The sequence below is a fragment of the Pteropus medius genome, unplaced genomic scaffold, assembly GCF_902729225.1.
Source record: "Pteropus medius unplaced genomic scaffold, Ma_sr-lr_union100, whole genome shotgun sequence".
NCBI classification, from domain to species: Eukaryota; Metazoa; Chordata; class Mammalia; order Chiroptera; family Pteropodidae; genus Pteropus; species Pteropus medius.
Genome location: NW_024349800.1, coordinates 51,696,322 through 51,710,960, shown reverse-complemented (window position 1 = coordinate 51,710,960; position 14,639 = coordinate 51,696,322). Strand labels below are relative to the sequence as shown.

At 33.3% G+C, this 14,639-nt stretch overlaps 1 protein-coding gene across 7 annotated transcripts in view; it reads right to left on the bottom strand.

Annotated features, from left to right (window-relative positions):
• ITSN2 (intersectin 2) overlaps positions 1 to 14,639 on the bottom strand; it is a 109,888-nt gene that overhangs the window by 22,304 nt on the left and 72,945 nt on the right. For 5 of the 7 annotated variants that reach the window (XM_039887691.1, XM_039887690.1, XM_039887695.1 and 2 more), the window contains 6 exons: positions 13,097 to 13,161; positions 11,226 to 11,392; positions 8,578 to 8,623; positions 8,374 to 8,495; positions 5,911 to 6,007; positions 5,254 to 5,445 (listed from right to left, as the gene is read on the bottom strand). In XM_039887691.1, the coding sequence (XP_039743625.1) occupies positions 5,254 to 5,445; positions 5,911 to 6,007; positions 8,374 to 8,495; positions 8,578 to 8,623; positions 11,226 to 11,392; positions 13,097 to 13,161 (689 nt within the window). Of the gene's footprint in view, positions 1 to 128; positions 3,385 to 5,253; positions 5,446 to 5,910; positions 6,008 to 8,373; positions 8,496 to 8,577; positions 8,624 to 11,225; positions 11,393 to 13,096; positions 13,162 to 14,639 lie in introns of those variants that run through there. The other 2 variants (XM_039887692.1, XM_039887693.1) reach the window with 2 other exon arrangements.

Genomic DNA, 14,639 nt, shown 5'->3' with positions numbered 1-14,639 from the left:
TAGCTGATCCGCACACAGAGACTACATTAAGGAAAAAGAGAAATTCTAAAGAAATTCAATCATAACTACATATAAAAAATTAAAAATGTGTTAAAGGATGCTTCCAAAGAAATACACAATACAAGTAATGTAGTTTGTGTTCTTTTAATAACCACACTTGCATAGTTATATTACAATTTTGTAAAAATAACAACAGATTACCTCATGCCAAGCGTGCCCAGCATTTGCACAATCTCAATACCTTTAATACTATAGTTTCCAAGACACACAAAATAAAAATTTAAGGCAAAAAACAGCACTTTGCAACAATTTAATAATTTATTACATTACAGTAGCATCACAGCAGCATCCAACAATGCCACTATAGGCAAAAGTCTCTCAGTATTTCCATAGATTCTATTTACAAGAACTTGTAACTTGGTAAAATTAATTCTAAGAAAATTTGGCAAATAAAGCTTTGGACTGGAATTGACATTTCTTTCTCTACTTTTCCTTTCCTCACTTTATTTTAAACTATCAGTATTCACATTGTAGTTTAAAACACTAAAATATCAGTTACATTTTAAAATAGTTCTATTACTTTAAAACAACTCAAAAGTTTTAGAGGAAACTCTACAATGAGTAGGGTTGATTTAAATTTTCGTATTTTCGAAAAACTCAGCTTTGGTTTTAGAACTGATTTTTTAATTGCAGGAAAACCCATCAGATTTAATCACATATTTTAAAAATGATTATCACACATTATAATTTTAAAATAAATTTTACCTTCTATAGAGTTCAGATTTACTCAGTTACGTTCCCATTTTAAAACTCTATTTTCATGCTAAACTTTCCTTCTAATGTTGCTTTCTAAGTGAAGTGAAAGCTGCCTCCTATACTGAATGAGGAGGAAGAGAGCAAATACATGGCAGAATACGAGGTATTGCAAAGGACTGCATGCACTTTTCAGGACAAATTATTATTATATGCCATACTATTTCCTTTAGCTTTCTCTCAAATATATGACAAAATACCTACACAAAGAGAGGTATTTCAGTAAAGACAGTAAATATGTTTTCCAGACTAACATTCATCATAAATATGCCATTATGTGATTTAGTCCACAGGTACCTGATAAATACATTATTTTCAAATTGATTATGGATGCTAAGCTCTACCTGAATGTCATTCTGAATAATCTATACTTATCTGTGTAAAAGTGAAATGACGTGAGCTATAAAAATAGCTTTGAAATAATTTATCAGTGTATTAGATAAGTCCAAATGCAAAAAAATATATAGAGAAAATGTTACACCAAATCATGTGGCTTATTAGCACTGGTCTGATTTTTAACCTCAGGGTTTAAAATGGACTTAAAGTAACTGTTCTTAATGTGAACCCAACCAAAGGGTGCAAAAGCAGAAGGTTCAGAACACAAAAGGCAAGACCAAGGAATCTGTATAATTTAGAAGATGTGTTGAATCCACAAGGACTCAATCTTTGCACTGCCTCCTTTAGCGACTGCAGACAAATCTGTTATTCCACCTGTAAAATGATATTATTGCTTTCCTATTAAAGTCATATTTTATAAAAGTATCATGATGATGCCAAATGCTAAAAATTGAGGCAGTCTAATTACTACAAATCCCTAGCCCAGGGAGCACACGTACGAATCACCACACATTCAAAAAGATGTGAAATATTTTGGAACACAGACACAAACTTTGTGAAGTTCTAACTAAGCTGTTGATTCCTTCTCAAGTGTCATAAAGTTATGATTTAGGCAATGTATGACTGAAATCATTCATTCATCATGTATAGGCACATTAACATAAATATTGCACAAAATATGCCTCTAACAAACTCAGAGATATAAAAACATATTTCACTCTTCTTAAAGAACTCTGTGAGGAAATAAGACTCTGATTGTATGTACACTTTTCCTGATAATACTTGGACATTCATAAACAGTAGATTGCACTGCAGTTTGTAAACATTTTAAATTGCATAAACTTCTCATTTTCAAATATGGTTTAATACTGTCCACTAAAATTCCTTTTGTTTCAGCTAAGTACTCTCCAATTTACTAGTTTATAATAAAGTTTATTATCCTTAAAGTGTTTTCCATACAAGAAAAAGAAGTAAAATCCTATGTCAAAGTAGCCAATGAGGTTGAAGAACAGATACTAGTCAGAGAATTCCGGAAGGCAAAGTCAGTCTTCTAGCCTCAAGGCAGCTCCACAGACACAGAGGAATGCCAGCTCGCACTCAAATTCATTGCTGACTAGACAGAGCCTGCATACCTGCTTCAGGGACATTTAAACTCTTCAAGGGCTCCTTATGACCTTTACTAAATACATTAAAAAGAATGTCAACCAGTGTCCTTTTGTGACCTGGGACATCATGTGGTCACTTAATTAAAATAGATAACATATATTTTGACTTTAAAATGTATTATAGATATAAATGCTCTGTCTAAGCTAGGGACAGTTACATATCTCATGGACAATGACAGGAGCCTCTCATTCCTCAAAAATAATACATTTTTAGGTTATCAATGAAGAAGTAACAACTAATTGCCGCAAGACATGATGCAGTATCTTCATTAGCCCAGAGTACATAAAGATCCCAAGGGAACTGCCATAGTACAATGCTCACTCCTGGGCAGCTGAAACAGATGAAACATATCCCATTCCACACATAGTGATGGGGCAGGCCATTTTCCTCTTTTATAAGATAAGAAAAGCTCCCCAAAGTGTTATTGCTCCCACCCCAAAATACACAGAAAATAGAGAAAAAGTTACTTCCAGTTCTTGGCCTTTAGCAAATTTAAATACTGAATAGTGGCATATTAGAAAATAACAGAGTAAATAGTGCATATTTGGGACAAATCACATATTGAACCAATTAAGAGCTCACTGTGATTAGGATTAGATCAAACATAATAGCAAAACATAAGCAAATTTTATCTGAATTCTATAATGAATATACATGTTGCAATTACATTATAAAGCATGGCAGCCCATTCCAAACCAGCGAGAATAGTTTGTGCAAATAGTGGGTCTTTGTGTGTTTGAATTCCCACCATGTAAGGGCAAACTCAATGTGCATGCTAATGACCTACAATTACCAAATTAAAAAAAAAAGAAAAATGCTAAAGGATGCCAGAGTGAACAGCAGGGAAAGCCACACAAAGACCCACTATCCTTTAACTTGTTACAAATAAATTTTAACTGTAAATTAGAAACACAAAGAAATAATCACAAGTGGCTCTAACATTCAAACGAAGTTAATGAATTGTGTAGGAGATATTTGATCAGGGCTGCCTGCCCTGCCTCCACGCTACAGTCAAACTTGGATAGTGGGTCTCTGGGGTGCTTTCACACTGGAAGACAACATTGGGTCCTATAAAAAGAAAAATGAGGAATAAAATGAACATAAAGCAAATTAAGTGGGTGAGAAAAAATTTGACTAATTACATGAACCATCAACTAAACAAATTTGAATTACTACTATTCCCGACCTTTAAAAATTACAGTCTTGCACTACTTAACAATGGGAATACATTCTGAGAAATGCATCATTAGGCAATTTTGTTGTGTGAACACCATAGAGTGTACTTACACTAACCTAGATGGCATAGTCTACTACACAAATCTAAGCTGTGTGGTATATCTGTTATTATATATGCAGTCAGTTGTTGACAAACATGTTATGCAGTGCATGACTGTATCCTAATCACATAATAACATGAAAATAATACCTATAAGGGCCCAAGAAACACAAATGGTAATCTAAAATTTAGCTGGTTTTTACTGACTCAGACATGCCTAACTGTTTTTGCTTTAAAACAGTTTTTATTTGTTATTTACATCCCTTATTATAGAAGACTTAATTGGAAAAAAGTGTTCCACCACTGGAACACAAGATAACGAAAAAAACCACACCTGGAAAACCATCACTTTACATCATAGACACTACCAAAGTCAAATGTACTGACATCCTGGAATGCCTCCAGGAATCACTAGCCAAAGCCAAAAATCTTCCAGACCCAGTACATATGAAAAGTATCTTCCTTTCTCAGGTCCAATAAAGGCACTGTAGGCATTTCTAATTAATAAGATAAACTGGTGAGCACTAAAAATTGCCAAGCTATCCAGCAGAGCTTAAGATGGTCATTCATTTAGGTAACCCAAATTGTTATAAAATTTTCTTTACCACTTCTCCTAAACCCGGAGATATTTTTAGGAATGTTCAAACCATAAAAACTGGACTCCTCCCACCTCCAAAATGGGAAATTCAGTTGCTTTATCGAAAGGAAAGTCTTCTCTAAGGATGAAGCACCAAGGTGAAAATAATAAATATTGCAAAATTATAGTATAAAATAAATTCATAATAGTTGCACTGAATCATATCTCAGCTTTGACTGAGTTACCATTTATATGTTCTCAGAAACTAAATTAAAATGAAAGGCTAAATCTTGTAGGTAATTTCAAGAGAATGATCAAAATATCAATCATGATATATTTTGTTAAAACAAAATCAAAAGTATAAAGTGACATCCATTTTATAAAGGAAAAAACTATTTCCAAGTACTATTTATTCTTTAATTTATTATTAATGTATGTTTATTGTCAAATATAAGAAAGACTTGAGGAAATTTTATGTAATACCAAATATCACACTTTGAGATCTGGACTCTTGATCTAAAAACAGTGATATAGACCTTGATTTACATATATCTTGTGGTATCAGGTATCTATTTAAAAAATCACCTAATAAGAGTTTTGAAAACAATTTAAACAGGTTTTAAATTTTCTTTTAACCTGGATAATGTGTAAATATGTGGGAAATAAATGGGAAGGTGGCAAAATTAATAGCACCTACACACTAAAAGGGTAACTTTTAATAGGTAAATAGGGCAATTACTAGCTACACTTTATGAAGCTCAAAAAGATCACTGGATGCTGAAAAGGGATGATGGTAAAAGGAAGTTACAGTATAGACCACTTTTATATCAAAGAACCCATAAAATTATAAAATTTTCAGATAAAGTCCAATAGTAAGGTCTGAAGCTAGTAAAAAAGTATTTAAAATAAAGCAGTATAACATTTGATCTTGTGAAGTTTCTCTTTGCATCTTTTTACTTTAAACATTAATACAGAATTACTAAGAGTGCTAAGTTTAATATTTGATCCAGAACAGTAATAAATGCAGTGCTGCATATTAAAGCTCTTGCACTTGTCGAGAGGTAAATAATTTGATATTACTCACACTGTTGACTTGGATCTGAATCTGTCGTCATCTTAACATAGTTTGAAGGGAAGAGACCAGTCACCCCATTGATTTCTCCTTGCCACCAGTCAGGATCATCTTTGTTCAAAACATTGATAAGTTGTCCTTTGGAGAAATTTAGCTCATCCTCATTATTTGCTACATAGTCATACATAGCAATCACCTGACACACTACCAGAAAAAGAACAAAAGAATACTGAGTTTAACAAATTGATTATTCCTACAAGGATCACATGTTAAAATTCCCCTAGGACTTAAATTACTCTAATATTAAATGTGAAAATTAGCCTAAAATTTCCTTTCAGTTGCTCTCTCCCACCCTCTTTGCCCACTCCATTTTACAAAAACAAGAATTTCCAAACTACAGTTAAAAATCCAATGAAATGCTTTCACTTTAAGTATGATTGTATAGTAGTTCCACTTGGAAAAATCCTAAGGAGTGAAGTGGTTCAAGTACCACTGAAGAATTGGCTGCTTCTACAGAATTTCTTAGAAAAAAAGTTCTCATTGTAACATCTTTTAGGCAGAAGTAAGAAAAGAACAATTTTTTAATATTTTTCAGTTAGTTAATCTAAGAAGTTGGTGAGCTTTAACAAAATTTTTCTAAGATGAAATTCAAGTTAACCCATTTCATACCAGGATGAAAGGCAGGTGTAGTTCTTTCACTACTTGGACCCAAAAGTTTAACATGGCTGGCAGGAAACCATCCTTTTTGCCGTTTTTTTCCTCTGGCCTGTAAAATTAGCACAAAGAATATGAAAGATGAGATTAAGCCAATTATTGAGACATAAACTAAAAGTGAGAAAAATGCTGCCAGCATAGTAAAGAATTTTACCTTGCACAAAAAATGGTCTGGCTTTTGCCTTCAGCTCCTAAGAGGTAATCTCTTGACCTTTGGAATGTCCTGACCAATGAGTGTTTACCTGGGGGCCCTGACCATGCCAGACAGTCTAACAATGTGATTTATGGTGGGTATGCTGGGTCATGTAGTATAAACTCAACCTCTGGAGAGACTCTGGAGAATTCAGCTATAGAGGCAGCCAACCATGTCTATGTGATAGAGCCCCAATAAAAACTCTGGACACAATGGTTCAAGTGAGCTTCTTTGCTTGGCAATACTCTGTGGATGCTACTGTCAGGAAGAATTAATGTTGTCTATGACTACACTGGGAGAGGGCAGTTGGAAGCTCTGTGTCTGCAACCCTTCTGACCTGCACCATACATCCTTTCCCTTAGCTAATTTTAATCTAAAACCTTTTGCTGTAATAAACTGTTAACCACGAGTATAATATAGTAGTCCCCCTTAATCCACGGTTTTGCTTTCCATAGTTTCAGTTACCACAGTCAACTGCAATTCAAAAATATTGAATAAAAAATTCCAGAAATAAGCAATTCATAAGTTTTGAGTTACGCGCTGTTCTGAGTAGCGTGATGAATCGCACACCATCCTGCTCTGTCCTATCAGGGGCATGAGTCATCCTTTCGTTCAGTGTATCCATGCTTTATATACTACCTGCCTGTAAGTCACTTAGTAGCTACCTACATCATCATATTGACTATCAGGTATTGCAGTGTTTGTGTTCAAGTAATCCTTATTTACTTCATAACGGCCCCAAAGCGCAAGAGTGGTGGTGCTGGCGATTTGGATATGCCAAAGAGAAGCTATAAAGTGCTTCCTTTAAGTGAAAAGGTGAGTACAATACAATAAGATTTTGAGAGAGGCTATATTCACATAACTTTTATTATAGTATAACTTCTATTTTATTGTCAGTTATTGTTGTTAATTTCTTACTATGCCTAATTTACAAATTAAACACTATCATAGGTGTGTATGTATAGGAGAAAAACATAGTATCTGTAGGGTTCATTACCATCTGCAGTTTCAGGCATCCACTGGGGGTCTGAGAACATATCTTCCGCAGATAAGGCGGGGACTACTGTAGCTTTCAGTGAGTCCTGTGAGTCCTTCTAGCAAATTACTGAATTTGAGAGTGGTCCTGGGGATTTTCAAACTTAAAATCAGTGTCAGAAGTAAGAGTGGTCTTAATGGATTCTGCACTGGCCTTCCGGGTCAATATTAAACAACTGAAAGACTCAGAGTGCTGCTGAAAATGCTATTTGTAGAAGTCTAGTTGGAGGCCTTTCAGACTGAGATCTCTCTGCATATTTCATGCAAATTATATCTATAAGATAAAAAGACTTTTCTAGAGTTCTAAGTTAAAGTCAACACTTAAAATGGTATAGCCCATAGTAAACACCTCTTGGGGCTTTGTTAATAACTAATCAATTAATCAAGAGATCAGATATAAAATTTGTGCAGAGCCATGTTTTCCACTTGGTTGGGTTAATCTTCAAAGCAAATCAGAAGGTGGAATTTCAGGAGGTTACTCAAGAAGATACTGAATTTTGAATATCTACTGTTCTTTAGGAATTGTTAAGACCAATTTGCAAGAATGAAGCTATGTTTAACCTCCTTATTAAAATCATAATTAATCTTACATAAAAATACAGCTATTGTACCTCTCATCATCTTTTAATCCTAAAATGCTCTTTAGTTTTTATTAGTAAAGATATTTTCGTGGAGAGAAAAGAACTTCCTATATCAAAATATATGAAATATCTCTGTTAACATTTTAGAAAAAAAAAAACAAACAAGCTCATTTATGTCTGCACTTCCTTTCTCTGCATTGATGTTTCAAAAACATAAGACCATGGGAGGACAGTCCAGTGGGGAGTATTTTCTCAGTACATAGCCTGGATCATGTTTTTTTCTCCTAAAGGCTATACTGCAAGGCTGGGGTTATTCCAGGCAAAGATGATGCTATGCTTTCCTTCAAGTGACCTGTAGTTTATTAAAGTGGATATGACTGGAAAACAATGATATCTTCAGAGGAAATTATTCTTCATATTGTTATTTACAACATTAATTCAACTGTGCTAAGATGAATAGGGAAAAGACTAGACAGAAACATACACTAAAACGTTAATACTGTTACCTCCGAGTGCTATGATTATAGGTGATTTAAAATTTTTATTAATTTTAATGGGCATGCATTAGTTTTATAATAAAATTAATAAACATTGCTTAAAGATTATTACCTGTAACTCCCCTTGCCACCACCCACTTGTATTTTTCTTTAGAATTAATATTAACTGCCCTGGTGCAAGGCTAAGTTGTTCAGAACCGGAAGCCACATATGCTGAAGTTACTTGAGCAATCTCTGAAAAGAAGAAAAACAAGAAACTATGAATTCAAAACTATTAAACACTTTAGTAATATTTCCCATTCATTATTATACATACCAGGTTTCTTGTTTGAAGTTCCAGATTTGTTAGCACTCCCGAAATTCTGTAAGGAAAAGATATACTTTTTTATCACTTTCCAACAATCCAAATATAAAAGTACAAAGGTTATTAAGAATTAGAGATTTCTAATTCCCAAGATTCTTGTTTCCTTAAATGAAGAGCAAAATGACAATTAATCTTATATTAACCAAATTTAGTTAAGAATCCAACACTTATGAAGAGATCTAGTCTAACAGAATATAATATATATAAGTGGCTGATGGTGGCATCCATTGACTCAGCAGGAATAGTTCATTTTCTGCATTTTTCCTGAATATTAAATGTGAAGATCTAGGCCAAATACATCAATGTATCAATGGGGTTAGCAAACAACCTGTGTGACTTGGATATGTTAAGGCATATGTGAGTTTTGCTCCTGCTGCACAGGAGGCAATATTTTTAATTTTTTATTTTTTTTGTTATGTTCCCCCTGAACCTAAGAACAAAAAATCCATACCCTAGCAAGTATGACCTACTTGACTTTACAGGATAAGCTGGACCAACCATGTTTCCTCTTTTTAAGAATATGAGCAAAGAAAAGAGAAGGAGTTAAAATTTTTTCTGTTAGTGAACACAGTTGTAGTAAAAGTACTGAAGCAGAGTTGATGGCAGTCAAGAATACTTTTATTTTTTTGAGTACTCTTTGTTTTTGAGTACTTACTATGTAATAGGTACTGTTCTAAGAATGATACCTATATTCACTTAGAGAGTTTTCATAATAACACTATTACAATTATCTCCATTTTGCATAGAAAGAAAATGAGGCAAAGAAAGATGAAGTAATTTGTCTAAGGTCACCTAGCCTCTAAGTGGTAGAGCCAGAAGTCAATCCAGCTAGTCTCAATGGTCCTCAACATGTGGTTTGGGATCCCAGGTGGGGGGACACTTTGAGCCCCTTTAAAGGGATCTAGGAGATAAAAATGATTTTCATAATGTATTAAGACATTATTTGCCTTTTTCACTGTATTGACATTTACAACCTCCATTAAAGTTGCTGATGCCTTAGTACAAATCATGGCAGTGGTGCCAAATTACACTAGTAGTCATAGTATCCATGTGTTCATAGTAAGACAAAGCCAGTTTCACTTAAGAATGTCCTTGATCTAGTAGTAAAACAATTTATTAAATCTTAATCCTCAAGTACCTCAAAAGTTCTGTGACTAAATGAAATGTGCCTAAACCATTTCTGCTGTATAATGAAGTACAACGGTTGTCTCAAGAAAAGCACTTGTGAGCTAAACTAGGTTTTTCATGAATCAACATTCTTACCTGAAAAAACAAGTGAATGACAAATTATTCAGACTTGGGATTTAGTTAGTAGACACTGTCTCAAAGATGAATAAAGTAAGCCTATTACTCCAAGGAAAGCAGCTGATAGGATTTTTGCCAATGATAAAATTCAAGTTTTCAAGGAAAACTTTTATTTACCACCATGAGCTTGACAGTTTTAAAGTACTTAAAGATTTTTCTATAAGATCAGTGGTGATATTGTGATTCTTTAAATATTATATGATGAATGTATTAATACAGGGAATATGTGCATAACTCAGTGATTTACTGTTTTCCAAATGACTAATGAATAATGTTACTACACCACGCATGGGTAAATAACCCTGTCAAATGTGCAGAACAGACTGGTGAATTTTAATATAACAATAAGAAATGTCCAGTGATATGGCTTCGGATTCCATGTTGCAATTAATTTATAACAACGTAATACTTGTCAAGTTTTGGTGTGGTAATATAAAAAAAAAATCTACAGATATCTGAAAATGTTATTAATATACTTCTCTGTTTCTTCCCAATCTCTGTGTGAGGCTGAATTTTCTTCATATATTTCAATCGAAAGACTGTATTGCCACAGACTAAATATAGAAACAGATAGGAGAATCTAGCTATCTTAATTAAGCCAGACATTAAAGAAGTTTTCGAAAATATAAAACAATGCCATTCATTTCACTTTTTTTTTTTTTTAGGGAAAATACACAGTTGTTTTCATAAAAAGTAAGGTATTTATGTTACCATGCAATGGGTTTAATTTTGCTTTTAAATAAATTAGAAATATTTTTTTAAATTTCAGTTTTAATTTCTAATATGGAAATTGTCACTAAATATAGTGTACATATTTAAAAAAAAAAAAACTCTTTGGAGTCTCCCATAATTTTAAGAATATAAAAGTTTCCTGAAACCAGAATGTTTGGGAACGGCTTCACTATCCCGTATTAGTGGTGGAATGAAAAGAGGAAGGTACACAGAATGTAGGCTGAGTCACATTAATGTCAGAGCCGTAAAGTCAAGATTTACAAACTCCTTCAAGGTGGTTCCTTGTAAACCTCCCTGAATGTGGAACCCTTCCCTAACTTCAGTTATCATGAGGCCTAGCCGTACCTATGGCCTTTGTTCTTAAAATTTCATGAAATCCTGTCTCCTTTATTTCTCTAACAGGATCCATCCCTATAATAAATTCTATTTTACTGGAGCTACCTTAAGTGGTTTCCTTGTAACTGAAGTAGCCTGACCAAAACCATATTCATGAGTTTGCTTTAAGTATGAATCTTGATGAACAAGAATGAAATGATTCTGTTTCTGTACCAAAATAACTCTACCTCTTGATCTTTTGGTTTGACATAATTTGATGGAAAAATTCCAGTTCTATCTCCAATACTTCCTGTCCACCATTCTCCATCTTTCTGAGTCACCAATATTTCTTCACCTTCAGAAAATGTCAAATCTCCAGGTTCTACACTTGAATACGGATAAAGTGCAATATACTCTGTAGAAAACAAAGTAAAAAGAAACTAATTTTGGTTGTAAGATTACAGAAGTTAAAAAGAAGTTATGTTAATCTCCAAGATCTTGAGTAAATTCACTGTAGAAGATCTTATCACTTAAGGAAACTTAATATAAAGAGATGTTAAGATAGAAAAAAGGAATGGAACAATTGTTTAGTATTTTCTTAGAAAAAGATTGATTTACCATAAAGCTTTATCAGGGGATTTTTCCCCCCAATTGTATCATCATCATCATCATCATCATCATATCACAGAAAATAACCCAAAAACTACAAATAGATATCAATATCTCCATTTTATAGTCACGCTATGAAGACTTTCTTAATCTTCTTACACAAAATATATTTTAATCTGTTAAGTTCTTTTCTCTTTAATTCTTTTATATACACTGTTCTAGAAATGACGACAGTACTAGAAGCTAACTTTCATCACAACAACCCAGCTCCTAACCCAGTACTTGGCATAGGGCAGATGCTCAATAAATATCTGATAATGTATGACCTCAAGTGAAATGTCTAAATTTTAATATTGGCTTTGGTTTTTGTCTCTGTGATTGCTACTTTAGGAGAAGCAGTAAATGACCAGGTTTTTGAAGTCTCTCTCTTTCAAGTTTCATTTACATTTGTCAACATGGAATTTGATCTGTATATCATAAACTGGAGATGACCAGAAACACCATCTACAATCTATTTACTATTCACATTCCCAGTATTACTGACCATGGCTCATGCCATTCCATCTGTCCACAAGAGCTTTCTCTTCCTTTGTCACAATGCAAGACCCTACTCATTGTTTAATATAATTCAATATTGTGACCTTGGTAGATTCACAGGTCCTACTCAAAATTATGTTATATTCCCTCATTATAGAATTTACTCCAATTGTATGCCTATTCAATTTTTCCCATTCTACTGTGAGCACTTCGGAGGCTGTGTTTTATTCATCCTTGTATATATATTTCAGGCTGTAGCACAGACTCTCTAATGTAACAGACACTGGATAAACTGTTTAATTTACCTGTAAATTGATTTTATTGAGCAATATAAACATAAAATGTACTTCAACTAATTTTACAATGGACACATAAAATTCATTTATAAACCTATATAACTATTAATTTTAAAAAAGGTCTGCAAAAGAGTAGACGATTTTTAATTTTTCAGCACATTAACAAAAGCAAAATAATTTATTAGTCAAACAATCCAAAAACTACAAATAGATATCAATATCTCCATTTTTCTTTGTAATATTATGATAAAGTGTATCCTGATTTCAAATCCTACTTAATGATTTAAATGGTACACTGTAATTAAAATGCAACTGTAAACAACTAAATATACTAAAATTTCCTTACATCTTAAACATCTATAATCTGGATATATATTAACAGGAAAACAAAAACCTTCCTGTTATCTCACTGCAATACTTTTTATGGTCTTATTTATTCAGGCAGTTTATGGTGAATTTTTGTAGCAGAGATTTTTTAAAAGTGCCAAGTATTTTCAGCCTTATTTTCTTCTATATCCTCAATATTCATGTGAAGTAGGAAAGAGGCAGGTTTTACTAATTTCACTTTAACACTGAAGACACAGAAGCAAGGCAAAGAAAAACAATTGTGGGAAGTCATATAATCAGTCAGCAGCTAATGTGACTCCCATCTAATTTACAAACTGTCTAAAGCTTACCTTCTCCAACTGTATAGGCTGCAGAGGTAGGTTTCTTGTTTACAACTGCATACAAAGCTTCTGGTCTGCCAAATAAACACATCAACAGATTAAAAAAACAACTAAACAAAAAAGGACATCAACAAGCAAAAAACAAAGGTATCTGATGAATACTGCAGGAGTTAGCAATGCATTCTTTTAGGGCTTTCTAAAATTAAATTAACCATCTCAGTACCCAAGGCTAGAAATATTATCATACACAAAATCCTAGTGGATTAAGAACTGCCTAATTACAAACTTCTGAATTTTTTAATATATTAAAATAATTTCAACATGATTTATAAAGTTTTTCAAATGTGCTATATTTTGCCTTTCTAAAGGATCTTAAAAGACACAAGTGGATTGGTAAATGGGCAGTTATTTGGTAAAGCATATATGGGAGGGACATAGCTTAGTTTAGGGGAAAACAAGGGCAATGCATAAATTTCACTATTCGTTTAGAGCACATTACATTTAAAAAGACACGTAAATATATCACTGAGCAACACCAGACAATAAAAAAGTAACAGAACTTTATTTTTATATTTCAGGACAAGAATAGCTTTAATTTCCAATTTAACCCAGGAAACTGTTTTTAAAAATTTGGAAGACTGTGGAGTCTAAAAACTAGACATGTGTAGGATGCACCAGGGCTCCCTCCCCAGGGTCTGTGAGAAAATCACATAGTTGAGGCAGGGTTCAGGGAAATAGAGTAGGACCTTATTACCACTTGTGGCAACAATTGAATGGGCTGCCTTGTCTAGTGCTGAATTCTCCTTTACCATAGGTTTTCAAGTTACATGTCTTATCTGTTAGAAAAGATCAGTAATTGAATGAAAACTTAGGAAAAAATGCCCCTTAAAAAGCACTTAAACTTAAGTCTTTGTGCTTAAGTTTTCTCTGTAAAATGTTATGGAATTTAAATAAGGTAATTCCCATAAAGGGCCTAGCACAGTGCCAGCATACACATGTAATTCTTGTTACTGTTCTCATTATACACTTCTAAGTCAGAAAAGTAAATTTCTGCATTTGAACTAAAAATTGTTACAGAGAATCTCAGCACTGAAAGGGTTTTTAAAGATCATTTAGTGTATTCTTTTCATTCAACCAATTAGAAAACTGAAGAGCAAGCAGGTTATTCCATATAGCCTGGCAAAAATAGCAGAGACTTTTGATTTCCAAAGGCCAGCCCCTTTTCATTAAATCAGATTGTTTTTCTATTTAGATCAACTTCCACATAAAACATGAGAGACAGTTAACCATAGCTATACTTATTTCCTTATATTAAAGATGTTTGATGACCTGACTCCCCTACAGAGTGGGAAATAAAGGCCAGAGACCTTATCTAGATAGTTTTTGCTTTTTGTTCATTTGAAAGTTCATTTGTTCATTCATTTGCTCCTCTCCTTATTCATTTGAGTTGATATGACTGAGCAGATATCAAGCATTAACATTACACTAGTTATGGTAAAACTGAAAAACAAATTTAAAAAAAAGAGGTGGACCTCATCCTCTTGGAGCTTAT